We start from the raw sequence: 27,484 nt of genomic DNA on the forward strand, positions 1-27,484 counted from the left end.
CCATAGTAAGGTCTCATTTGAGAGAAAAAATGGCTTCGGGTCAAAATAAAGTGTCTTTCGGTCCAAAGAACTTTCATTAAACCTTAAAGAAGGGCGATAAAATAATTTAAGTGATCCAATTGATTCCGTCCGATATAAAAATGGTGAGCTGGCATATTTCTTTCGTCTCCAAATAAATCACGCCAACTTAACATGCCTAATTCACGATCCATTACTAATCCAATCCATCCTTTTCTCATTTACCGTCTATTCCCATTTTCACCCCCGTCATATAAAGCCGCCTGCCTTGCAGAGTATGGATGAATGTTCCCTCGAGAGTAGACTATACCCGCAATTTTGCTTGTACTGACTCCGAGAATAAAATGCGGCGCTCAATCCCGTGACACTGCTGACCTCCGCAACGGTCTCTCGCTCCGCCCGTCAAGTTTCACCTCATCACTCCTCCCTCCGTACCTTCTTGAAATTTTACCCCCCAAATTTTTGGGCACTCAGGTAGTCGCCGTCTGGGGCTTGAAATCAAAGCTGCCTCTTTGTATTTTAGCGACGGCGTCATTACTTGAGGCCTTCCGGTGGGCCGTGCCTCCCTCTCTTCCTCTTCGCTTGGATTTCGTCCACGGAGGAATGACGGCACAGAGAGGACACGCACATGCCCAAAAATATTGATTGCCGAAAAATCACTTTGACGCCTGGTAATGCCGAAATAGAAACAAAATACAGCTCTCCTCTGACTCTCTCAAAGGATAACTAAACCCATTTCGGGGAAACAAGGTGACATTAAAACAAATTAAAGGCGAGTCAAAATAATAAAAGAGGCAACATGCCATAATTTTTATCCTTTTCGTCTATTACTGTTTTCAAGAAAACGTGTCAGAGAAGGTTGCCATAGATCATGTTTCCATGACATTTTTGACTGTGAAAAAAACAATTTTAGATCTTCAACAGCTGCTACTGAAATTATTATGGGTCAGTGAGAAACATTATATGGTCTCGGTCATTACAACCTTTTGTAAGGATAATGCGGAGGAAATTTTCATTGGTTCAAAACAAGAATAAACACAGCATTAAAAGTGGAACCCAAAAAGGGTGAAGTTATTTAGATTAGCTATTTTTCGTACCTCTTTTTCTCTCCAAACTTAATAATATTCGAAATTAGTAAGATAGGGTATATTAATAAAAATATAGGCATTCAAATTCTCAAGACACGGAGATAAGCTGTCAGAAACGTTTTGCCCTCTCTTCCTCCAAAGTGAGTTTTTAATTTTTCAGTGCCCACAAATTACCTAAATCCAGTCGTCATACTTTATCTAGGCGACCATAAAAAAATACGGTGAGGGATTCTATAGATACAATCATCCTCCTCATAACTTACTTCAAAGTGGACGAAATATATCATGATATCAACGGTGACTGCCGTAGCAGGCGATTAGACAGAAGCCAACTTTAAGTTCATGTCACAGTAGATAAATTTGAAATAGAAAAACGAAGCAACGATTTCTATTGGTCACTATCTCTTGCCATTAAATTTTAATTGTTTTTTTTCTAAATCAGGAAGCAGAGTAATCGAACGGGTGACTATGCTACCAATGAGCACGCAAAAGCACTCGACGTGAACAACTTGATTTCCGACTTTCACGATTAGATTTCCGAGCTGCGTGCGCAACCCTTTTTATTTCAAGAAACACATTCAATCGCTCACATAATAGGGAATCACGCTTAAGTCGGCGACCACATTTTTTGGATCACCGGCTGAATTCATCCACGTTAAAGAGGGCCATGTTTCACTCACCAGCATCCAGAATGCGCTGTTTGACGCTGTGCTGCCTCCCGTGCCAGAATTGCCACGCTTTGATCTCGTCCTCAGGGCTCTTCTCCTCTCGGAACATGAGCATGACTACGCTCTGCGGACAGAAAGAGGAGAGACATTTTGTTAAAGTCAAACTTGAAAAAGAGATCGAGCAGTCATAAAACAATAATATTCAATATGGTATCAATCAATAATTTGTGAAAATATTATATAGCAGTGCCATTAAATTATCATGGGCTCTCACAATGTTTCACAGGCAGCTATTGAAATCGCTAAAATTCACTTCAAGAGGTGAATCTTAACATTAATGACACAAAACCTATTCACTGTATTTTTATATCTAACATATAGGAAAATACTGGCGTTGAAGTCTCCTGCTGAAATTCATTAATAACACGCTTGCTCCTTTTGAAAGACTGTTAGAATACCAATCAAAATTCCAGTGTTTTTAATTTTATCAAGGCTAGTTTCGCGCAAGGTTATGTAAAGTAGGAAGATTAGTTTTATAATTCTTATGTTTGCTAACAAAAATTAGCGTGGCACCTTTATCACTGACCGATTTTAAATAGCATAATAAACTACTATATGCATTAAAATTATCTCATAAGCAGTGGCTTTAATAATATAACTTCCCTGTCTCATACAGGAAATACAAACGTATTTTCGAGTACAAAAGAAAACTTTAATTAAGACATTGCTAAATCACTTGAGCATGTTTAGAAAAAGATATGGTAACTTCATCTATCAAGATAAACTCATCAGTTCCCCAGTTCCACTCTGGATCTTAATTACCACAGAGAGCTATTTTCAACAATCATCTAGTTTTCGGATGTAGACGTCACCCGAAAACTTTATGTCGGTCATGACGTAGAATTCAGGGAAAGTGCCAGTTCCCTCCCCTTCTACTCCCCGCTTCCAATCCTCCCGGCCCCCCAACTGCCCCTCCCTCAATCCCCCGCTCAATCCCTCGCCCCCCTCTACTCTCCTTCGCTTTCATTCCCTTTCTGGCTTAAAGCCTCCTTTGCCCATTTCGTTGTTTGCGATGAGAGTTACGATTATTGCCGTCCCCTCCCGAGGGCTCCACCACCGCCACCACACCTTCCCTTTTTAAATGTTAATGAGATCGATAGGACGGACGGACGCTTCGAAACCAACCTTCCCAACCCCCCCGCCCGCCCTTCCCCATCAACCATTTTTTTTCTCACCCACTCCAAGCCCCACGCTTCCAAACCCCTTCAACGCCACAAAAATGGTGTTCGTTTTCATTTCTTTATGTTTCTTTTTGTAATCCTTTTCTTACTCGAGAGCACTTTAATGTTCGATGCTTTTTTGAGGTTCCTGTCGTTCGTTAACCTCGTTCTGGATGTTAAAATGGCCACCTCCTCATTCCCCTCTCCTTTGCTCTCTTCTCCCGCCTGGTCAGCTTATTTTTGATCACCACTCACAACCTCTCCTCTCTTTGATGGTCTCTGTATCTAGCCTCTCCCGCGCTATCTCCCACCCACTTTCAACTCCAAGCGCCTCCACCCATCCATCCCCTACGTTCCCTACTACCATCTCGTCCCGTTTGCACCATTTAGCCCTCCTTCTTGGTACCCCTCCCTCCCAAATCCCCCCACAATCCGCCTCCCGACGCTACTGGAAGTATCTCCGCTTCCAATCTGTCTGCTAGAGAGTGCGCTGCCCCTCACACCGCGCATGTCCCTTCTAATTGATGACCCGTTGGGAGTACCCTTCCAGAAAACGGACATGCGGGCTGATTGGCATCTCCTCCTCTTTTTTCTCCCGCGCCACAACTAGTCCTTCAAACCGATTCCAATGATCCTCTCCTCTATTTGTTCCCCCTTGGGTTAAGTACGCGCTTGAGCACTTCGGGCGGCGGTGAAAAAAGTGGTTGTTTTTATTTGTCGCCCGGCAGTCAAAAGAGCGTTGAATTAACAAATGAGGGAGGGCTAATTAATCGAGATAATGGTGGAAACACTTGGCCATGCATCCTATGTTTCCATTACCGAAGGAGTTCTGTTACGGAAAGGCGAGGAAAATATTTAAGCCGCTGCCATTAATGGGGGAATGGTGTACTTAAAGTTGGGATTCTGCTTGATGATAAATACAATGACCAGCGGAGTCACTGAGTGGAATTCAAAAATCTTATACGAAAGTACTAAATAGGACTAGGGGTTACCTCATACACTTTATAACGGAGAATGATGTCGACATTCAACGATGAAATGCGTTGAATTCGGTGAACTCTAGCGGTAATAATTTAAAAACGGACTTCTAAAATTGTGCATCCATTTCGACCGTGGTTCCTCCTGTATTCCCTCAGGTGATTAGGAAACAAGCTTTGGGTGGCCATGCGGGCAAACATGAATCGCTCAGCAAGCCTTACAGTCACAAAAAGAAATTATGTGTTCCACAGCTTTTGGGTGGATTTTACAAGATAAAAAATATACACATCCGAACCGTTCCGGGTGGAATTTCTACTTTAATTTTCCGCAGCCAATAACCGTGTACACTTCCTTAACGCCACCTTAACACATTCCTTTCCCCGTCCCTTAATCTCTCTCTCTCTCTCTTTTCTACTTCCTTCCATCTACCTTCCCACCCTCTCACGCGAACTAGTCTCACCCATAACCTTCCCCTCTCACCTTATCTATGACTGCGCTCCCCCACGCCCAGAGCACTTCCTCCCTCTCCTAAATAGTTGAGACCTCACCCTCCCTCGCCGCAGCATTCCCCATCTCCCCCCTCTCTCCGCCCGCGCCGTTTCCCGCTTCACCAATTGCCACAACCGCGCCGCCCCCGGGGGCACACATGTACGGCCGCGATAGCATCTTCCAATTTGGTTGCCGACCCAATAACTCATTATGCATGTGTATCGAAGGTGGTGTTTGTGTGATCGGTGGGGTGTCGAGATGGGAGGAGGAAGGAGGGGCAAGAGTCGCCGTGGTCTCTGGGAAACGAGAAGAGGAACGGAGAGCCGTGGAAGGTGTGTGTGGAGGAAAGAGGAGAAGGAAGTCAGCGATGAGATGTGGATTTTTTTCCTCGGAGCACTGAAGGAATAGGGAACACCACGGAAGAATTAAGTATAGTTGGAAGAGGCTTTTGTGTGAGTGGACGATGCGGAAACGTCCGGGGCGTGACAACACCGGGGTCGCTTAGTAAGGGGGAGGAGGCCTGCTGTCAATCAAAGAGATTACCTTTGCTCGCGGTCGCGCATGTAGGCGAGAGTCGATCGATGGCCCTGGCCCTGGTCAACTTTTTGGGGACGAACGGCCATGTGAGGGAAAACAATTGTGTTAATGAAATGCGAAATGTATTGAGATATCTCATTGCGGACAGTTGAGTGACAGGCGGCGCTGAGTGCCGCGATTGTATCTTGCCAATTCGGAAAATTTAGCTGTCAAGCTGCATGACTGTGCCCATGAGGGAGAGTTAACGGAAAATTCAAACAAGGTGGAGAGTTTTTACTTTTTATGAGTACTATTTCCACATCCCATTCGTCACGCACAAACACATACTATATATCAACACACTTCTATCATCTTTGACGAGATCAGAGACAGAATCTCTGGATGAGGGAAAAAATATATTTCCTTCCAGCATATTTTTTTTAACGATTATAACAGGAGCTTCCCTCGCCCCTAGTATCTAAAACTCTTTCCGTTACCCACCTCCAATACAAGGTATGGGGGAAAGCATTGACATTTAGCAGTTGCAGTAACAGTTGATTTTCCGGTCGAAACCAAAGCGTCGGGATGCACGTGGGTGTACCACCCCTCTGCCCCAAAACGTCAGCCTCTCCTTTGGCCCTCATAAATTATGCCATCATCATAATGGAGAGGTGAGGAGGGAGAGGGAGTAGAAACAAAAGTTTCCAGTCATCATTCCTGATTGGTTCATTGAGAATCACTTTGACCGAGTCCCCGTCCGTAAATCGAATATATCTTGTTGCACTGATGACGCCGAAGACAGCCATCACACGTTTCATTATTGAGCTTAACGGAGCGGAAGGCAAGATCGCCCGCCTTCATTCGCTCACTCATAGAGACGAGGCAGATACAAAGTGGGAGATAAGCCGCGTCCGAAGGACACTGGGGAGTGGGATGGTGGGAAGTGTACGAAGGGATGGGGTGGGCGAAGGGAGATAGAGGGAGCACCGGCGGGCTTGGGGACGAAGATTACATTCCGCTGCAGGGGTATCGATGCAACTCTCGCAAAAGATTCTGAACAGAGGTCATACAGCCGACAGATATTTTCTACACGAGCCAGGTGAGTTACTCAAAGACCTCGACCAAGAAATCCTTATCAGGTTTTACCAACGACAGCTCAGTCTCGAAGATTGCCTTCGAGTGAACAGGGTGCCGTCGATTCGACAGGACAGCACGCTTTGAGCTCAGTCAAAATGCGTGTAAATTCACACATTACTAATAGCAGGACCAGTACCTACCCCAAGTCACCTTCAGCTTCCCACAAAGTCTTGGTATACATAAAAGCACTGGAATTCTAGATGTGGTCATACAAAGCATACTCTCTATTCACGAAGACCTGAAGTATCCGAACCCTATACCCACGAGGCTATCAACCAGGCCAAGTTTTCCTGAATACATCAATTCAAACGTCTAGAGAAGCATTATCTGAAAAGAATTTTCTCTTAAACTTGCCTTTTAAGAATTATGGAAATTTAGAAAATATTTCAGTAGCGTTTAAAAAATAATGATCGGATAGTGGCTCGTTAAAACTTCGTTAGCATATATATAAACTCGTGCTGGCTAATATTTTAATATCATTACGAGCGAAGACCAACAGCTGTTAGGGATAAAATAAATATATTTCAAAATGGAGCATTCAGGGAGGCAAATATAGGTATTTAGCTCATTCAATACAAGATGCACGAAATATTAGATATTCTAAATGATCTGAGGATTCTTTAATATCGAGACCCTTGATTATACGAGTAAGGAAGGCCTCGTAGTTCAAGGCTTAAGTTCAGTTCTGTTCGGAAAAGCGGTCTTTCAACCTGTTTCATACAATTTGATCGACCCGTCGGTACGTTTAAGCTGCTTGGTACATTTCCATTACTTTTTATTCGTGAAATGGCCTAAACATAAAATGTGAGAGTGTAAAACGGACTTTGATCAGATACCCTATACTTAATATGAAATACTTGACTATTTTGTAAAGTCGAATGTAGTCAAGTTTTGCAAATTTATACTATAGTGTTTATTCGATTACAAAATAAAGTCAGTTAAAGTTACTTGTTTTATTACAAATCAAAAAGGTTAATTGCCCTTAAATCTATCAAATCGATTCTAGTTTATTCCGACGTAACCACAGTTGGACAAAACGATAAGAAGTTGAAAAAATGTGACACACCAAGTGAATGACCATCGGTTTCCCCTCACGTACGATGTTCTCTCCACCATTTGCGACCGAATGCCAATCCCAATCATTTTGAGACCTCACAGAACGCGCGAATGTCTCAATATGATGGGCACCTTCGTGGCTATTTCTATTGGTTAATTCAGGGTCAAGCTAAACCGAATTTACCACTGATAATCATAGGTGTCCTTTCTTTCCCACTTCACACAAACTTAAGAGGGTTTTATAAACGAGTAAAAGCCCGTAATTTGGAATGTATACCAATTAAAACATTATAAAAATATTTATAATATTAGGACATGCGTGTAAACTCAATATAATGCCATCAACATGAATTGAAATTTCTTCTGTTTAGAAAAGCATGGCGATTCGTATAATTACTGTTTACCAGAAGGGCCTGGTTGACAACCAGTTTTACAGTGTTACCTGCATCTGAATAATTCCATCATAAAATTCTTCATTGCCTCAAAGTAATGTATACGAATCACCGCTGAGGAAATAGCTATAATAAAATGTTTATCTATTCAGATTCAGACGATAAGAGATTGTGAAACTTCTTTGAACCGTTAGATTTTGCTTCTGTATCTGTCGAAAGGAAGTGAAATGAGTGAAGAATAAATTTACGGCACGAGAAAAAATTACGGATGGGAAAAGGAATAGGTTCAAATATGCAGGTTTAGTGTGAAAGGAATAAGTGTCGGAGACCGACCTACTAACGATAAGTTTAATTCAAAGTTATTGTGGGAAAGACTCAGAGCGGTTTTAATCCATTAGCACCCAGTTGAAAGAGACAAAGAGCAGGAAGGAAGAAAGATGGACGATCGAAGAAAAGCAGAGAGCATTATTCGGTAAAAGGCTACTCCACTACAATGAAATATCAGATCGCTTGGATCAAAACTAAACAGCTATTTATTTTGACTTCCTCAGCTTCATAAACATAAGAAATGCCTATCTTTTCTTCAAGTTGCGTTTCAATGAGCGGTGAAAACGACTCAAGTAGAAAAGAATATCTGTTGCATCAAAAACAAGAGCCATGGCTTACAAAGTCATATGAGACAATAAGGAAACACATTACCGAACTCATTTCAGATGCCTTTTATGATACAGCTCGGTTAGAAGAAGCGAAGAGGGGATAATTACTTTTCCTATTTACATATCTTCCAGGAGATACATTTAGTTTTTTTATCATTGTCAAAAATATGTAATGCCTAAAATACACGGACTATTAACTTCGAACCATGAAACGATATGCAGAGAATTACTTACGAAATTTAATAATGACAACAAGATGAACACTTTCAGCTGTTACATTGTTTTTTTAAGAATGAAAAAACCAAAGTGATCAATCTGCAGGTTGGTTTGACGGATGAGAGAGGCGCTAACCTCGTCGTCCTAAAGGGTATTGCGTACGAAATTCATCCATGAGTGCAGGGCCGGAGACATTTCCCTATGCCACCTGCGGTTTCTCAGCTTTGGTTCTCGATAAATAAATTACGCAGTGTGGATGCAGCTGGCGTCATCTTAAGTAATTTCTAAGAACAAGATGAACTAAATTATCTATTAGAGCAATCGTATAACGGAAAGGAAATATATTAGGATTAGGCTATGGAACAGTCTGCATGTTTCAACGCTAGAGCTTATGCTGATACCCGAGAGTATTTGTAATGGAATGAATTTGTCGCGAATAGATTACAATTATAAGCAAAAATATCTATTCGTTCAACTAAAGGATTATTGAAATTAAACCTATTACGGGTAGAAATAAAAGAATGGGAGGAGTTAAAAAAATACAGGGATCTGAGATCTGAACATCGAAGAGTTTGGAAGCAAAAAAGGTCTTCTGGCTTGGATTTATTCAAAATTGCCCAGCTCCCTTCCACCTGTGATGATCATCTGGAGGTAAAGTATTGAATATCCGCTCAAGACGATTATTCAGACAAAAGAGATGGGAAAATAGTATCAACCGTCACCTAATTTAAGTACCTTAATTACTCCGATGGCAACAGTTGAGCCGTCAACCGGAGCATTTGTTACTTCCTACTCCATTAATGAGGGTATTGAGTTATTATTGTTTTCTTTTGGCAAAGACTGTTACAGAAAATCTTTTGCATCATCTGATAAATGGATGAGCCAAGGAGAAAAAGGATTATGTAAATAATGACTATGCAACTTTCAGATATCATGCTCGAAATCAACACTTGAAAATATTTTTTTTTAATCTGTAGAACATGAAAATGTACTCTTCCTTATGAAAAGCATTACGATATTTTATGAAACATACATAGTTATTTTAGCCTTATTTCATTATCAGAAAAGCTAAATAATTAAAACATATTTTGAATGAATAATACATTCAAAAATCCCAAAAAAATTATTAATGAGCCATTTCATAAAGCAAGCAAACATTTCAAATCTTGCAGAAAAACCTAATCCATTATGAAATCAATTGTGGCTTTGAAATAAATTAGTAATCGCATGGGTTATGAGCACGAGTTTTGTTCATCACGGAAAAAGTCGACGTTTGTATAAAAAAAGTGAAGGGAATCGAGAAATAAGCACCGAGTGAAGGAAATGTTAGAAAAGGTGAAAGCTAATGGATAATTAACAGACATAATGAGTAGTGTTAAATTGTCAGAGACATCAATTTCATGCGTTAGAATGAAAATAAAATTACGATTAAAACGGATTAAAGTGTGAATACTGTCTTAGTTTAAGTTAAATACGACGGTGGAATAAACCAAAATCGAAACGCAATGTAGGGAACTCGAAGAGGAATTTTATGGTAAAACAATTGCAGGACCATACTTTTCAGTTAAGTTGCTCGAGGTATGCGCACGAAAAGACTAAAAAAATGATGCAGCAAGGACTTCAAAAGAAACGTTGAGAGATGAGTGGAAGAGAATGAGAGAGGAGGGAGGAGGAGGAAATGGGATAGAAGTGAGAGGAAAGGGAGAAGATAGGATTTAGGACGTAATGAGAACGAGGCATGCGAACTCTCCTCCTTAATTAATTATTTTCCCAACCTCTACCTAACTCCATCTCCTGTACTCTTAGTTAAAGAACCTCTACGACCTTCGGTCTTCGCTTTAAAAACCGCCCACACCACTCCCAAATTTCCTTCAACACATTTTTTTCTTCGAAGAACAGCGAGGCCTGATGTGTTTATGGTTATCATTATTTTCATGGGAAGACATTGGAGAATATATTCTACAGTTTCATGGGAGATATGATGCGCATATAACCTCTCTATCAACAGTGAAGGGTCATAATTATCTCTCTCCCCGCTCTTTTAATTTCTATACGCTAATTTTTTTAAAATTAAATATATGTAAGACTTTGGTAAGACTCGAGAAAGATTTGGATATTCATTATAGACACGGATAATTACTCACATCGTTGGAGCTCGAGTAATGGAAAAGATTTACGAATCGTGCGAGTTGAAGTTAGATTTATTACGTAGGTATGCCAAATGAAGTGTAAGGATTTGGTCTGCTGAAAGTCGCGGGGCAATTTAACATCATTCGTTGTAACAGGATGAAGATAGAGAGGCGTTCATCTACTAACCAGGATAAAAAGGCATGCATTCAGATTAACTCCTAATGAAATTTTAATTTATAGGAGAGAAAAATGGTAGGTTAATATGATTTGTAATTGAGGTCAAGGAAGAGGTCAATGAACGAATGAATACCCTCATACATTCGTTAAAATTAGCGGTGTGCCAATTCGATATATTCTCCAACTACTTTCAAATACAAAGGAAATCTTTAGAATTCATTTCAGGGTTAACCTAATCCCTGGTAAACATTCTGATATCTTAGCGTAAAATGTGTAAATATTTTCAAGCCATGCTATCTTAAGTACGTTGAAACCCGGGTCGTTTCACCAAAAATCTAAGATTTTGAATTGTGTGTTTATTACTATTTATTAAATTAACTTATTTTTTACTTTTATCCTCATGATTGTTTCACTTAGTGCATTCAACCGAAAATTACAATATTATCATTGTGTCAGGGTTATATCTCGTGTATGTCGATCATGTGGTATATCCCACGAACCAATTTGCCAAACTATAACAGAGTAAGAGTAATTTAGCGTTCACTCTATGCGACACAACTTATCAACACGCATTCTTTTCTTGCAAAAAAAATCTCTAAACCTTAAAGTCCATCATCTTGAATGCTGATATAGTGTCATCTATGGTGCAGTAATGCGCTCAATAACGGGTAAAAGCACACCGACGCATCTTTGCCTCAGTGCACGAGAATTTACGGGGGAGAGAGAGAGAGAGAGTGACACGAAATCATTTCATTATGTCACCACCGCTTATTTATTCCTCCTTTTTACCTCTTCCCATTTCTTCCTCCCACCCCAGAAGGCACCATTTCTCCTTCCCATCTCTCCCCACCGTCTCACCCGCAGACAAACAGCACAGACAACGGATGCAACGCATAAGACAATCCCCGTCTCACATACACATACGTACGAGCGCGCGCACTCACACGAGATATATTATTCTGACGATATCCACCGTTTCATGTAAGCCGTTCCGAAACAACTCCGGCGGAGTCTCTTTTCATTCCCATCAAGTCGTCAAGTATAGCGCGTGACGCCGACATGCTGTCTGCACTTCAGCTCGAGCGTTGCAGTTTCCAAGGGAAAAAGAGAAAGAGGGGTTACGTGTGTGTGAAGATGAGAAGAGGGTTTGGGAGGGTGGGTGGGAAGAGGGAGAAGTCAGTAGGGGTTGGGTGGGTGAGGGAAGGATGAGGGTTGGTTGAGAGGGAGGGGCCAAAAAAGGGGGAGGAGGGCGGGAGAGAGGAGGTTAGGAGCGTAGGAGGTGGGCGTCGTGGAAATAAGAAGGTTTCGCCTCGGGGTTAATAACGGGGAAGGGGTAAAAGATGGGCGGGGAACGGGGTAGAGTCGGGATAGGGTGCCATCGGGGTGGGAGGGAGGAGGGTGGGGGACGTAGGGGAGGGGATGTGGCAAGAGATATGGAGGGAAAGGGGGGGAGGAGGAACATAATATAATCATCGCCGGTCGCCGGCTTGTAGCGAACGTAGCCTTGGAAATTCCCCACCCTACCCTGCACTCCCCGCACCCCTCCCCACATCCTGATTCCCATACTCTGACCCACCCTTCCCCACGTAACCCTTTCCATATTTTTTTGTTTTAATCTACTCCCCCACTCTATGTCCCTCTCTTCCCACCTCAAACCCCACCCCCTCCGTTCCCGATGGCCCTGTCGACAACCCACCGAGGGTTCAGGGGATAAATTTGATTGGTCAGCCGCGGTTTCGGGTCCGCTTGGCTGCCCACAAGGCCCCTCCCGAAAGGGGGCCCAGGCCTTCCGATCACGGTTCCATCGCGAAGAGAGAGGGGGTGCCGGGACTCTTCGGCCCCTGGCGTGACGTTTCTTCCCCACATGGGAACACCCCTGGTTCCCCATACACCGCCGTCCCCCCTGTTTCTCTCCCGCGACACGGTCTTCTCCCTCTCACTGCCAGCCCCCTCCGGCCTTCGGCGCTTCCTTTTCCACCCCCAGCGGCGCCTCCCCGTTATCCTGCCTCCCTCTCAACCCTGCCCCCGCGGCACTGCTGAGTGGTCTTCCTCTTCTTTTCTTTGTCGTGGAGGCGTGAGGAGGCTCTGGGCGAGGTGAGGCGAGGGGAGATGAAGGCGTGGCGACTGGGATTTAACGGCTTCAAAACAGCGCAATTCCTCACACAATGCCCCGTGAACGGAAAATCACCAATTGATGGTTGTAAGCTTATCCGCCAATTTATTTGGGCGAATCTTAAATTGTAAAAAAAAGGGATAGTGCCAGCGATAACAGTTATTTCAGATTCCTTCAGCCAGCGGGTAAAGGGCCATCATGCTTTCTCTCCCTCTAGTTACTTTTGCCCATGCTTATTCCTGTAAACGAAAAATAATAATTTCCAATCCACAGAAGGATGAATATAATTAAGCCATCGTACTATTGTTCAAAATGCCCATCTGAACTATTATACAAGTACTATATGAAAAACTTGCTCTACGTTTTAGTATACATTTTGTTAGAGAGTATAATTCAGGTGATGGCACAATGATGATAATATTGTGAAAACCTGATGGTTTCTTCTGTTTTATTATACATTCATAGTATCCTACAGAATATGTGGACATAGTATAATTATTATGGTGGCGACCAAAAATTTGATTCAACCTCGTCAGTTAAGAAAATATGCCGATTAGGCTACAATTAACACTTTAAGTTTTGCTCTGACGGTCTATTAGAAATCCGAGTTGCAGTTAAATTGGAAATTATGCACGCCTAATATTTATCTTCCTAAAATTTTAATTAGTAACCATTAAGATCGTTAAAACGCTAATGCAATCAGGAACGTTTTTTTCTACTAGTTGTACGGTAATGTGTTTTAATTGCGATTGACTGGAGACGCATGCTAATCCGCAGGCAATTGAATTCACCTGTAAAGGAACCATAGATAATTTCGCTGGCGGTTTTGTGACCTGTCACCATCTACAGTGACTCGTCCAGTTGAAGGGCGGAACACCCAGCAACTACTCGCCTTTTCCTCTTCATTAAAATCGCTCTCGCCCCCTCAATGCCACCGCCATTCCTCGGCTTACCCACCCCACAATATCCCCTCACACCCGTTATCACCCCCGTCATTATCTTCACTCCCCCCCCCCCGCCCCAGGCCACCACCTCACCTTTCCTCACCAATGGTGTACGGGCGGTCTGTTCGTCGGGAGATGCCATTGGCTGAGCTGGCATTTGGATACGTTCCAAAATCGATCGTAGCGACAAGATGACCGTCGTTGGAGGGTCGTTGCGCCACCCGATTTATGTCTTTCGCTTTGCATTCGTCGTTTCCTAAACTTTCCTCGCCGTGTCTCCTTCCCCCTTCCCTCTCCTTGCCACCTCCCTTGTTTTTCTTCTCCGTGTTTCCCTCCCCTTCCAATCCCTCTCCCCCATGCATTTTCCACGTGGAATTTATAGACGTGAAAATGGGTCTTTAAGTAAGGAGTGAATAAATCGTTAACACACGTGGACGACCAACTTCACTTTCAACTTCTGAAGTTAAAATTGTTCAAAATTCTATATGCTCATTTCACCTTAGGCCAGAGAGAGATATTACCATCATCAACCACCACTAAAGAAAATTCGTTTAATTTTATATATGCGGTAGATAGTGTTGATTCGGATACTATGCTAACTATTTAGGATTTATTTTTATGGCGAACCACAATTTTCTGCCCTTGAGAGAGGATATGCATATACATTCACCCTATTGAAGAATACGTGCCAAATTGACTAATATAAGGGCCTAAACGGCTAAAGATGCGAGACTTTCTGGTGAATTGAGAAACCCGACTGTAAAAATTACATTTCCTATTTGCCATCAGTATGTTTAAAAAGCTATGATCACAAAAAACTCAAGTCCTAAAGTTCTGTAGAATTGAGTGACAATTGATAAGATTGAGCTCTCAGGGATTACACGATCCTCCAAGGTGCATCATGGATGGGTTTGACTTAGAGAAGACTGGATTCTAAGTAAAAAATTAAAATATCACCGAAATAAGTAGTTTGGGCCATTGGAAAAATGTATGTATTTTTGTAAATTTTAACACTATGCAGAGAGGAACAAAAGATTATAGTTGCTGAAAAAATAGAATATTTATTCCATCATGACACTGAAATTATAACAGCGATTGATTGCAGTCTACTTTTCTAGCAAACACTACATTTTGACTGGAGTCTTAGAAGTTTCTCGCCGAATAATGTACTTTTGCTACCAAATTAACTTTTGAATAATGTATATATTTCGAGGCACGTAAAAAATCTGTGCAGAGTAGAATTCAGTACATTTTTTAATTTGAGCAATGGTTTCCTTATTCCTTCAGAAATACCGCAAGAAGGATAATCCATCCGAAAACAGATGGCGAAGGAATACTTAGAGTAAATAATGCAACACTTTCGAAGTGTAAAAATCATTTGCCTCGACTAGAATATTTAGAACTCTACGGTGGAACTATTTAATATGCTGTGGTTGCTGATATTCTACTGGAAATTTCATCGTATCATCACTTAAATTACAGAGGCTGGGTTTTAAACAGCAATATTGTATATTGAGACGCCCTAAAGATACTGCCGCAAGTGAGAATCCAGTTTAAGTGAGCATGCCAGTGGTGGAATAAAACGAAAAAAATAAAAGCGAGCTCAATCTGTTGCGGCCCATTGCAATTAACTAGGAATGAAATATCAGGTGGCTAAATTAAAATTGTTTATGGTTTAATTTTGCCTGTGGTCGAACTCACATTCAGGCACAAAATTGCAGATAAATAACGAAACTAATAAGGATAGAAAGCTTTTCTTTAGATGAAGATACCTATTGCGGCAACCCTGATTAAGAGATCTAGGTCACAAATAAAACTAACGGATCCACTAATTCATTGTAATTATCGTGTAAAACTCTCCTGTGAGAGCTATCAATTTCTAAGGAGAGCTCAGCGAGATAGGTATTCAGCCAATGAAATAAACGCCGTAAGCCAAGTGCTTGCATTAGACCTAATTACTCTAGACCAAAAAGGGAAAAAGAGAAAGTCCAAGTGCCTTGACAAAAAGACAGACATCTGTCAAAATGCATAGCCTCATTTCCGCACATACTCTATATTATCTTTACAACATGAGCTGAAATATATTAAAATAGATATATCTAGTTACACATTGTTTCTGCAATAAAAACATTATTCATTCCTTCGAAATAAATCCTCTCCACTGTCCTTATGTTCAAAGACAATGAATGCTTGCAACGTGCAACGTAAATAAATTCGTTTTCCCGTTGACTATAATTTTCACTCAGAGTCTTAAGAATAAAACGATTAAGTTAATCTAGAGCGGAAACGATAAAAAAAATGATGACATCGATGTCTGAAAAAGGAAAATATCAAAAATTATATATGTTCAGGTGTTATTCTTGTGAATATGCGGTTTTGCGATGGATGTAGGGAAAATGGACAGTTTTCGGGGCAATTAGAAGAAAATTAAAAACATTAAGGAAGAAAATAGCAGAAAAAAAGAAATTTAAATATTTCAATATTGGAAAGGATGAATTCGTTTGCTCATGAAAAGACCGATAGTTGTTTGTTTGTAGTTAATATCATTAGCAAAAAAAGATACGTAGAAGCACATTGCTTAGTGTTATTGTAGGGTTGGTAGTAATTGGAGAGGATACCATTGACAGTTATAACTGAATGTTTCCCAACAATGTATGAATAAGAAACAGTGAAAAATCAAGAATGTCGCTGATACCTCCAGGGTCACTCTATTTATATAAAAACCATGCACCTCGTACGGATGGAACGCAAAGAATAACGGGTTATTCCACTCACGCTTGCATTTTGACATTTTCAGCTCTGTAGTAATAACGAATGCACTTTTCTTTTATTATAGGTCGAAATAAAAAAAACTACAGTACCCCAAATCTTATAATCGAATGTAATCAGAGGTCATTTTGATTTCGTAAGTGCAGTGCGTTTAACGCAGTAGCGACTGGGTCGCCATTCCACTGCGAGATCCTCCCTCTCCACCTCACAGAGATCAACGGACTCGAATATTGCGTGCTGATATCGGTCACGTGGGATATTCATAGCCGGTGGAGGTGGCATTTTAATAGGCACCGCCTTATACCAATAAAATCATCACTTCCACCGGAGGCGACGAGAACTTCGCGGTGGGCAGCGTCAAAAGAGAGCGTCTGAGTGAGCGAGATAGTGTGTGCGTGGTCTGACATTCCGTGAGCCGGGATCGAGGCGTTGTGCACGGGGCGACCAGGAGACTGAATTGCACATGATAAGAATCGTTGGGGGAGGAGGGGATTGAGGAGGAGAATGTGATTCGGACGGAAAGTATTTTTACAACCAAAACCGTTCTCATGGATTTCTATCATTTTCCCCCTCTTCTTTTTTATTTCTACCTCGGCTTCATTAGATTCCGCACCTCTCTTCATTCCTCTCTCTCTCTCTTTCTTCTTCTTCCCTGCCTACCTCCTGGCATCCCATCTTCCATTCCTTGGTCCTTGTCCATTTTCTCCTTCACACCCTCCCCCCTTATCTCTCTCTCACGTCCTTGGCCGTACCCTCGTCCTGTCTACCCGCCGCATCTAAAAGCGAAGTTAAATGCAAACAACGGACACGCCCGATGCCGTGTTTCCCTTCTCCTTGCCCTCCCCCCCAGTCCCGGTCGGACGGCGTCTGCTGGCGCATTTTCCCATTATTCATTCGGACCGATGAAACATTCGAGGAGCCACCCCGTCGGTCCCCCTCTCCTAGTACTTCTGCCCCTCCCCTCCTCACTTGCGGCAGTTCTTTCGAGTGCACCTACGTCTATCCTCTTCCCACCGTCGCAAATTAATTCCCACATCACACGAAATTCTATCAGAAAGCAATAGTGGACTCTTTATGTACATATGAAATCACATTCAAACATATGAACTGGAAATGTTAGTGGAATCCGTCTTATTCAGTACCTACGATCATAGATGTTTACTATGGTTTTTTTGAAATTCGTAATGGTAAAGTAAAGGAGATGATACAGTGTGGAAATATAAATGGAGTCGGATGGGGAAATACATATAAAAAGGAAAACTTAATTTATTGGTGGGTGTTCTACGCCACTCCGAGTTGTTAATATGGTAAAATTATTCGTGGTCCATTGGTGCAGATTCGCGTAACAAGCTAAGCTACATCAAACTACACTTGCTACTACATACTTCTCCGAACAAAGGACGTCTCGAAATTCCATCCAGAATTACGTGATAAGCGCACTTTTCCCAAACAAACGAATAGAATACAGATAGAAGAACTAGGATGTAGTAGCTTTGAGCTGTCGCTGTCCTATGATGGAGTTGCAGAGCTTGTCTGTCACCTACCGTAAACATCTGCTTGCCTATGCCGAAAATGCGGAGGAGAGGCACGGAAGCATCAGGGGGCGGGGGGGGGGGGGGTGAGAGGAGGGTAGGGTGGGCCCGCCGGCCGCTGCATTCCAACCCAGGTCGAAAATTCCCCGACTCAACCGCAAGAGGATGAAAAATACGACTTGGGAAATTCCACCCATTCGGCATGAAAAGCGGCCGCAATCCAAAACCAGCGAAGGAACTCATTAATGCCGATCGCATCACGTCATACCTGTACCTTTACATCCCGATACCGAATCTAAAAGGCCACGGGGCACAAAGATCGGGGCGCAGCCAAATCCAGGAAGACCTGCAGTTACGGATTAAGGAAATTTGGTATGGTGCCATCATTGCTGGAATGAAACAAATCCTTCCCGATTTTCGGTCTTGCGGAAGTATTAAAGAGAGTTTCGACTGAGAGTTTAAAAAAAGAGAAATTAGCATAACTTGACCAATAACTGCATCGATCGTGTGATATAAGGATGAAAAAAAACTTAAGTTGTTTTAATTGAAATAATTACATACCTTGAAGAAAAAATCGTTTCAAAGGAGGGGAATTTTAATAATTATAAAGGCCACCCGCGCAATTGAATTGATATGCATCCTTACTGCTGCTTAATGAAAACGTCATGTTACATGTAAAAAAACGCCCTTTTTGACCTGCTCGCCCTTCTTGAAGATGATATCATGGAATTCGCTGGAGGGTCGACGTGGAAATGATGGACTGAGAGAAAAAGTTGAGTGAAGGTGGTTTTTTTTATCAACCCAGAGAAGAGAGGCAAGGAAACTACAACAAAATGAAGGAACACGGCAAAAACCAAGAATGCCAACTCAAGATCCTTCAACATGTTTAGGCTATTACCCAAAAACTGCAAAAACACACAAAAATTAAATAGTCAGGGAGTCAATGACCCACGGTGGTTTCGGCTTAAAATTGCTCGTGGTAATTCGGATGTGACGGGCCAATTATCTCATGACGGCCCGGGACGTGAGCAAAAATCAAGCTTTCAACCATTGTGTACAAGTTGAATTGAACGATTTTCTTCCAAAATTTTAGAAAAAAATCTTTTTACTCAATATAATCTTCGTTTAGGATACATTAAATTATATTCAAGTCAAACTGGCTTCATTGTCATCAGGACATATTATGAGGTAAAATTCCAAAGTCTTCTAATTGTGTAGAAAGTTTATCAGTAATGTCATCTCCTTCTTGCTGTTTCATAAACTTTGGTGTTAAATTGTTAAAACTCAAATACATCTCACGAGGTGGCATATAGATAAAGTCAAAATTTTACTGCTGGAAATGATCGCTGGAAGGGGGAAAGTAAACTGGACTCGAAATAGCGAGGAAGTGCATGAAAGTCACTAAGGATGGAGGTCGATGAAATGAGAACGCAGTAAATGAACGAAGGAAGACGAATGTCAATATTCTAATATTTTGGGGAACTTCTCTCAAATTCTCCATTTTACTCATCCACTGAAATACACGTACAGCAGAAATGTCACACATTGCACATCAGACCTATGGATCAAATAGTTTTAAAGAAGCTATGGGTTAAGCTTGTCGTCGGTGAATTGAAAGGTGTTTTCTCCCAGAGCCAACAAGAGGATTTAAATTATAATATTGATGTTCTGGTCACTAGGTGATCAACGAGAGGGAGAGGTTGTGTGAGAGAGTTCGACTCGGGAGGAGATCAGAAGCACTACCCGAAGTCAATTACCATCTATTTTGGAGTTAAAATCTTCCTTTTGGCTTATGAGGAAAACACTTTTCAAATAGGTAATTTTAACAACCAAGTATTTCGAATTTGCTACGATCGGGCTTGCGGCAAATCTGGCGTTCTCGCGAAATATTCAGGATGGATGGAATGGAATACTCAATTGGGTAGAATGAAATCCGTGCGAATAGGAATCGATGAGCTAAGTAAGAAGTTTTTTTTGAGAATCCTGAACGATATGATACGTGCGCAGGGAGGGAGAGGTGGGAGGGGCGTGGAAGGGATGGAAAACGGAGGGATCTCCCCTTTAGCATAGCGGGGCATAATGGAAGGATGATAGGAAAAGATACGGGTGGGGTGTGGGGAAGACTTCCTTTTCAAACAGAGATTCAGAGGTTTGCGTTGACGCGGGTTAGGCATAGAGTTACCGCGCGGCGGACGGCGCGGGTGACGGTGCGTGACCGATCTCGGTCGGAGGAAAGGATGGGATAGGAGCGACCTTGCGACCGCGTGCGGACCCTCGGGAGGAAGGGGGCAAGGTAGGAGAGAACGGATGAAAGGAGGGGGTGGCACGGAGGCATAAGGTCTCGCCGCACCGCCACCTCCTCGACTTCACCCCTCCCACTGTGTCCGGCGGGGGAGTCCCAGGCGGCCGAACGGCCACCGGGGAAGAGAAGAGGTGTACCGCCGCGGCGTTGGGGGCAACGAGGTGGCGACTCGAGTGCATCCGGCGGGTTTGGTGGGAGTGAAAGCGTGTGGTCGCTCGTCTGGGGTTGCTGTGTCACCGCGTGCGTGGGAGACGGTTCCAGGGTCAGTCAAGGGGATTTAATGAGCTCGCCGAGAAAACCTCATTGAAAGGGAAGATGGCGTTTGCCCTGCGGTCTCTCTCTACGATGAGCATTGTAGCCCATTAAAACGATAATTAGGACGAGTGACAGCACGACCCTAAACTTTAGTAGAAATGACTTTTCGGTTTCCATCTACCTGAGGCCATTTAGTACTAATATTTGCATTGGAAATGAAAAATAATAACTTTGTGATTCCACAGAATTTTTATTGTGATACGACCCGGGTTTCGACGTTCAACGTCATCTTCAGGCAACAACTCTACAAACATCCATCTATATATACAACATTTCGGTGGGGGCGGGGAGGTGAGAAGGTGAGAAGGTGGGGGAGGGAAGTGGGGAATGATGGCTTGAGGGAAGGTTAGGAAGCGGGAGGAGACCCCCTATGGGGAGCACTCCTCCCATAGGGGGTCTCCTCCCGCTTCCTAACCTTCCCTCAAGCCATCATTCCCCACTTCCCTCCCCCACCTTCTCACCTTCTCACCTCCCCGCCCCCACCGAAATGTTGTATATATAGATGGATGTTTGTAGAGTTGTTACCTGAAGATGACGTTGAACGTCGAAACCCGGGTCGTATCACAATAAAAATTCTGTGGAATCACAAAGTTATTATTTTTCATTTCCAAGATGAATCGATTCCATAAAGTCACGCCGGAAACCATTAACTAATATTTGCATTTCAAAGCTATACTTCGGAGGGTAGTTAAAGTATAGCTTTTCCACAAACATCTCAAAATTGTGACGATGTTTAAGCTTACAGGTGGCTCTTCCTCAAGAAGTATAGGGGAAGTGTAGTATGCCTCCCAGCCTTACATTGATCCGTAGGATGCCATACTAATACTGATATTTTTCTTTTATCAATGGTTCAGCTGATCAAGTAAAATAAATTATTATCTGTTGTTTGATTTTTATGAACACTTAAACAAAAATTATGTGAAAAGAAAGTGATCTTGAAACCTCAATCGTTCCGTGGTTTGTTTGGAAATTATTTGTAAGCAGATGTAGAGTTTATGATCATTTTATAAATGTGTCAAAAGGTGATCGAGAGAGCCAGCTACGGTGTAACACAGGTAAGAAAAACATATTTTAAGCATACCTCTGTCAAAATGAAGTTTAATAAATTATAATGAATCCAAAGAAAATTCAAGCAACAATCAACATGCGAAGGCAAACAATCTACAACTTAATTTAATCTGACGCGGTAGTGATACGGAATTGGATAGATCATATTGCTTGACAGTTTTTCTTCATCCTCAAGTTTTTCTTGCCAAGTGGTTAACTGTAATTATAATTAAATAACGTAAATTTTGCTTCGAGAATATTCAATATCTCGTAAAAAATTGACCTCCATACACTTGGGAAGCAAATTTTCAAAATAATGGCAAACAATTAAGAAAAATTGCGTGCATTTTCAGCACTTGCATTTTGAAATTTGTATTAAGGCCCATCGGACCATGCACGCAATACAAATTTCTACATCAAAGGTCCAGGAAGACGATGAGAAACGTCACGCATCTGTGGATGTAAACTTCCGCGGTGAGAGAGTCCTGTCAATCCAAACCCAAGTTCCCTCCCTCTGCCGTGATGTCCTAGGGCAACTTAGTTTCGGTACTTTTAAACGTAGGCCCTTCCATCGTACGTGCCCTCACATGGAATTCCCCGCGCAATCGCGAGCATTTAATTAGCGATGGGGAAGGAGGAAAGAGAGATAGAGGGAGAGACGGGAGCGGCAGGTGCTCGCACCCGCAACTAACTTGTATGAGCGAGTTCGTCCCGTCGCCACATAGACGTTGCTCTCCCTTCATCCCCGTTGCCTCCCCCTTCCCCGTACATCACCACCCCTCTCCTCCCCGCCCCCCATTCCACGTCCACCGTGGAGTAGTGATGGGGGGCGCATGATACCCTCCGCAGAAGTGGGGTGCGACGGCGTCGGGTGGGTCCGGGGGAGAGTAGTGCGAGGCGGGCGAGCGTGCGCAGACACCGGCGATGGAGCCTGTCGACTGGTCGACGGCGGGGCATGCAACACGGTCGGTGGTCATCGACGGCCGATAGTATCAAAATATTGACGTTGGGCAGGCAACATTTGATGTTTCCGCCATAAGTTTTATGACATTTGACCGCAAGAGCCGTCGATGGTGGCAGTTTCATCCCGTAAACAAAATTGTATATTTCATTTTTCATAAAATGAATAAAATTTTGTCGAGAACCTAGGGAAAATATTTGACAGAACTGTATAAAGACTTGGTATTCAGACTTTAACCTCTCCTGATTGCCTGCCGCTTCGGTTAATTCATGGGAATAACTGATTTATTAAGGTTTACGGTTGATATTTTATCAGGAACCGTAAGAAGCCTATTTATATGTATGTTCTCGTAATCAATGCTTTATTTGCCAACAATTGTTAGAAAACTAGGCAACCGAAGACCTTGCTTTAAATAACATTTAAATGGGATAGAAGTATGGAACAACAGGGGTATACGTAAGAAAATAGCAAAAGGAGTAAGCTTAATGAAATAACTAAAAATGTGCTCCTTGTGCCTATCTCGAAAGGAACGGTTTGGAGGGAATGAATGTAAGTATGTTGGTTATTAAAGTATCCGTGGTGATTCTTTGATGTCGGCGGTTATATAAATGGTCGGTTATCTATGTCCTTAGTATGGTCCACGAGTATCCTCGTAGAGAGAGACTCTTGGACGCGCGAGCGGGAGAATCTGTGCAGCCGCTGCCGGTGCCAGTGAGGAGCCGGGAATAAATACGGAATGGGAAAACGGGAAAATAATGGAGAGAGAGAGAGGTAGCGACGGAGGAAGGGGCTGAAACGTCCAGAGGAAGAGGACAGAGAGGGAAGGCGAATCCCTGTTCTCGGAGAGAGAGAGAGAAGAGGTGGGGAGGACAAGTGGAGCCTTGGGCGGATGGTGGAGAGAGAGAGCACCTGTTTCTTCGCGTCCCCGCCCACGCGATATCCTCGGCAGTGTTTATGCTCCAGGTGGATACAATGTGTCTGCATTCTATCTCTCGAACTCCGGGACAACTTAACACTTCCGAAAGGGCTCCGTCGGCGGCTAGTGTGAGGATGAGGGCGCAACAGAGAGGGAGAAAGGGAGTGGGTGGGAGGGAGAGAAGGTAAGAGACAAAGGAGAGAATGGAGGGATATAAAAGGGCTTTTCGAAGGGTCATGTGGAAGCGATAGCCAACAGAGAGGGGGAGGGGGAATGCACGTAGGTAGTAGGTATGGGGTGGTGCGGGGTAGCGAGACTGTGAGAATGCCAGGGGAGGTCGGGAGGGTGGTGGTGTTGGAGATGGGAGTGAGACGGTGATGGGGGGATGGAAAGGGGCGGAGGGGGTTGTGCACGAGGTGTATAACAAGGAAGGGGAGTATCGGGGTCGAGATGGGGGCGGACCCCTGTTGCGGGGGAACGGGGAAGAGGGAAACCGACGGGGAGGCTGTCGCATTGGAGGTTGGACCGGAGGGGAAGAGGTCGGTGCTTTGGGCGAGAGGGGGAGGACCGTCGGGGCGCTGAAAGGGAGTTGGCGGTGAACAGGTGGTGGCGAGAGGCGTTTATATCTATTGTTGTGTCTTCCCTCGCTCCCGAGGGAGCGCTACTGTGCTATCGTCGGCGACCTTTTAAAGTTCACAGGGAGGAGCGGAAATGAAAGAAAAAGCTCCTTCCCCATCCTTCTCCCCTAATACGAAAAATACCCCTGCCCAACACTATTGTCACCTCCGGGTGGTCAAGGGCGCCTCTCGCTTAAGTCACGTTCCAGATATTGTAAAATGCGCTGTTCTTCATTTATTCCCGGCTATTTATTCAGGTGACGTGTATTCATAGTCGACGTCCAACGTTGCATAAGCCAAACGTGCCGATAAATACTGTGTTTTCTAACGCGCACTAGTCACCCCGCACCCATCGCGACAGTGGTAGGAGTTTTCAAGTGGCCGCTCTCACCTCTACGTCTTTATTTTGCTCTCCGTTGGATAAAAAAAATATTTTCCTTCGACATTAAAACCACACAGTCCAATTACTGATTTCAAGATATAAATTTTTTATGACCAATCAGGAGAGATATTTTCTATTTTATGATTCTCGTTCAAGGTTAATTCAGATTAATCCGTTATTACGACGTGGATTTTAAACCTCAAATCTTCGTGACATTCTCCCGTCGTAATTTTAACCTATTAAGAAATCGTGTGATTATTTTCTATCGTATCATGTATGCATCAAACTAGGGGATGTTTTTGAGGCGTTTGAAGAATAATTGGTTCCCTTAAAAAACGAGTCATTCTCCTGAAAATTTTCAACAATTGTATACGCAATAGATACGGATGATTTGTGCGAAAGAATAGTATTTGGATCTCGGTTTTATCAATCGTTTACTTATATTAGAGTTTATAATCGCCCTTTCTACGAATAACTCATATTTCTTGAGTTTTGTATATAGTTTAACTGCCACATTTGAAGTTTTTGCGACGGTTGCCTGAAAATCATGGGTGAAATAAAGCGTCTATCTAATTACACTAATCTTCATTAATGCTCTATAATATCGAATAATATTCATTACCGAAAGAGAGTTTGCATTATTCTTGGCCTGCATGCTATTCATGCCTATGACATTTGAGTTCAATGCGGAAGAAACCCGCGAAACAAATGTTTTTCGACAAGTAGGACCACGTGACCATTAAAAAAGCAGACTTTCAGGAAATAATTTGCCCATGAAATCGAGCAATAAAATATTACTAGATCTCTTGGTACAATGTCTTCAATATAGCGTTCTCATAAGCATATAAATGAAATGTACCGATAATGATTGTACTGAGCGCGGTTTGTAGGAGTTGTCAATAGTCCTATTCCCCCAAGTTTATAGTCACGTTTCACAATACAGGAGTTGGCCAATAGCCCTGGAAATAGCTTGCCAATAGAGTTAAAAAGAGAATACATTCTCCTTGGCGTGTTGATTGAGGGAAGGCGTAACTCGCTTGATTTTCTACTCCTCCAACCCCCTAACCACTCTCTATTTTCATTCTCTCCTTACTTTCCTCATACTTCTCCCCTCACCCACCTTCATCCCAGCCCCTCGTGGTGCAACCCTCCTCCCGCTTCGTCTCTCCGTTCTCATCCACCTCCCCCTTATTTTGTCTGAGGCCTCTCAACTCTCCCCTTCCCACTTCTACCCTCAGACCTTTGGTCCAAGAGGGTCTATTAGCCCTCGGCCCTGCGGCGACCTTCCTCCGCTTAAAGGGTCATGAGGATCATAATTCCCCTGTATACCGCGACAAGCTCCGCCATTGGACGCATGAATAAGTCTTTTTGTCGCTTTTAATGCGAATCGCAGGGGGGGGGGGTGGTGTGCAACCGGAGAATAGGGCGAGAGGGAACATTTGTTGAATAAAGGTACGATCAGGGCAGAGAGAGTTGGAGAGAACATAAATTTTATGTAAAGATATATAGCGCAAAGCCATATTCTTCAAGGGCGAGGAATTAAAAGTGTTTGAACTTGTGTGTCTGGATTAAACGCGAAAAGGAAGTCTCAAGTTATATAAAACTACGATAAAGACACCAAAGGTAAAAACATGTGAAATAAAGAATGACGGTAGTGAGTATTATACGCAAATACTGCGTTATCATCAAAATGTCAAGTTGAGAAAAATATATTGTTCTTTTACATACGTGATGAGGATTGAACACATAAAGGGAAAACGAATGATAAGAAATACTTATGGGGGTGATACTTGCCCGACATGCAGGTGGAATGACGTCAACATCGAAGTTTCGCTGGTCCGTCTGGCTCGAATGCCAACTTTTTAGCAAGAAAATCATCAAAACTCTTGTGCTATACATCAGAACGCCGAGGATTTGCGCCCGTGTCCGAAACTCTGTCCTTAAGGGCTTGAAATATTTTTTTCCGATCAAAATTGAAACGCAGCAAACGTGGACGAATTGAGTCAACGACGTCTTTACTCACTAAAAATATCTTTCCACGATAAGTGAGGGGGGGAGAGAAGTGAGGCGAGGAGGCTATCGATGGTGGAAAATTAAAATAGCACACAGACCGATAAGGGAAGACGGGAAATCGACGGAATCGGACTCGTGCGCGCGCACTTGACGCATCGGACGGGGCGGACTCGAAGCGAATTTACGACGAGGACTGCGGATTGGAAATAGATGATGGTGGAGGAGGTATGGATGCACCGGAGTAAGGGAGATCCGAAACGACGAAGGGCACAAGAGGAGGTGGGACTCGCTGTTTCGAGGGAGAGGAACGGAGGAGATAATGAATAAAGGGGAGGAGGGAGAAAAAAATACGAAATAGAAGCGGCCAGAGGACGGGGCGAAGGAAGGAGTGGAAAAAGCACGGCGAAGCTTTGGGATAATAAGGGCATTTGTATGCATGGGAGTGAAGAGGCAGCAAATCAAATGGTCAGTGTGAGACTGCGCGTTGAATGCCGGCCGAGTCCGCTACGCCTGTGTGCCTGCCTCCCGGTCGCCTTCCCTGCTCCCGCTGATGCTTTAGCTGCCGTGGCGATCCCTTCGCGGGGTATTACGAAGATAAAATAGTAAAGGAAGGAAGAGAAGAGGAGAAGGAAGAGAAGGATGGCTTTAGAATGAGAATTGAAAGCGACGGAAGAGCGAATGTAGCAAGAGCCGGTGGGAGGGTAGGGCGTAGGGAGGATTGGGAGGGATGAGACGAGAGGAAGGAGGTCAAAGGTTAAAATGAGGTGAGTGAAGAGTAGCGGCGGCAGCGTCCACGAAGGTGGGCAACGAGAAATAAGGAGTAGGGAGAGAT

The 27,484-nt window shown here is 43.1% G+C and overlaps 1 protein-coding gene across 1 annotated transcript in view; it reads right to left on the reverse strand.

Annotated features, from left to right (window-relative positions):
* Positions 1 to 27,484, reverse strand: part of grh (grainy head) — a 448,313-nt gene that overhangs the window by 110,309 nt on the left and 310,520 nt on the right. Inside the window, exon 8 of the mRNA XM_071587167.1 lies at positions 1,787 to 1,898. Coding sequence (XP_071443268.1) covers positions 1,787 to 1,898 — 112 coding nt within the window. The remainder of the gene's footprint in view (positions 1 to 1,786; positions 1,899 to 27,484) is intronic.

The sequence above is a fragment of the Hetaerina americana genome, unplaced genomic scaffold (assembly GCF_022747635.1).
Source record: "Hetaerina americana unplaced genomic scaffold, ioHetAmer1.1.p SCAF_3, whole genome shotgun sequence".
Lineage (NCBI taxonomy): Eukaryota > Metazoa > Arthropoda > Insecta > Odonata > Calopterygidae > Hetaerina > Hetaerina americana.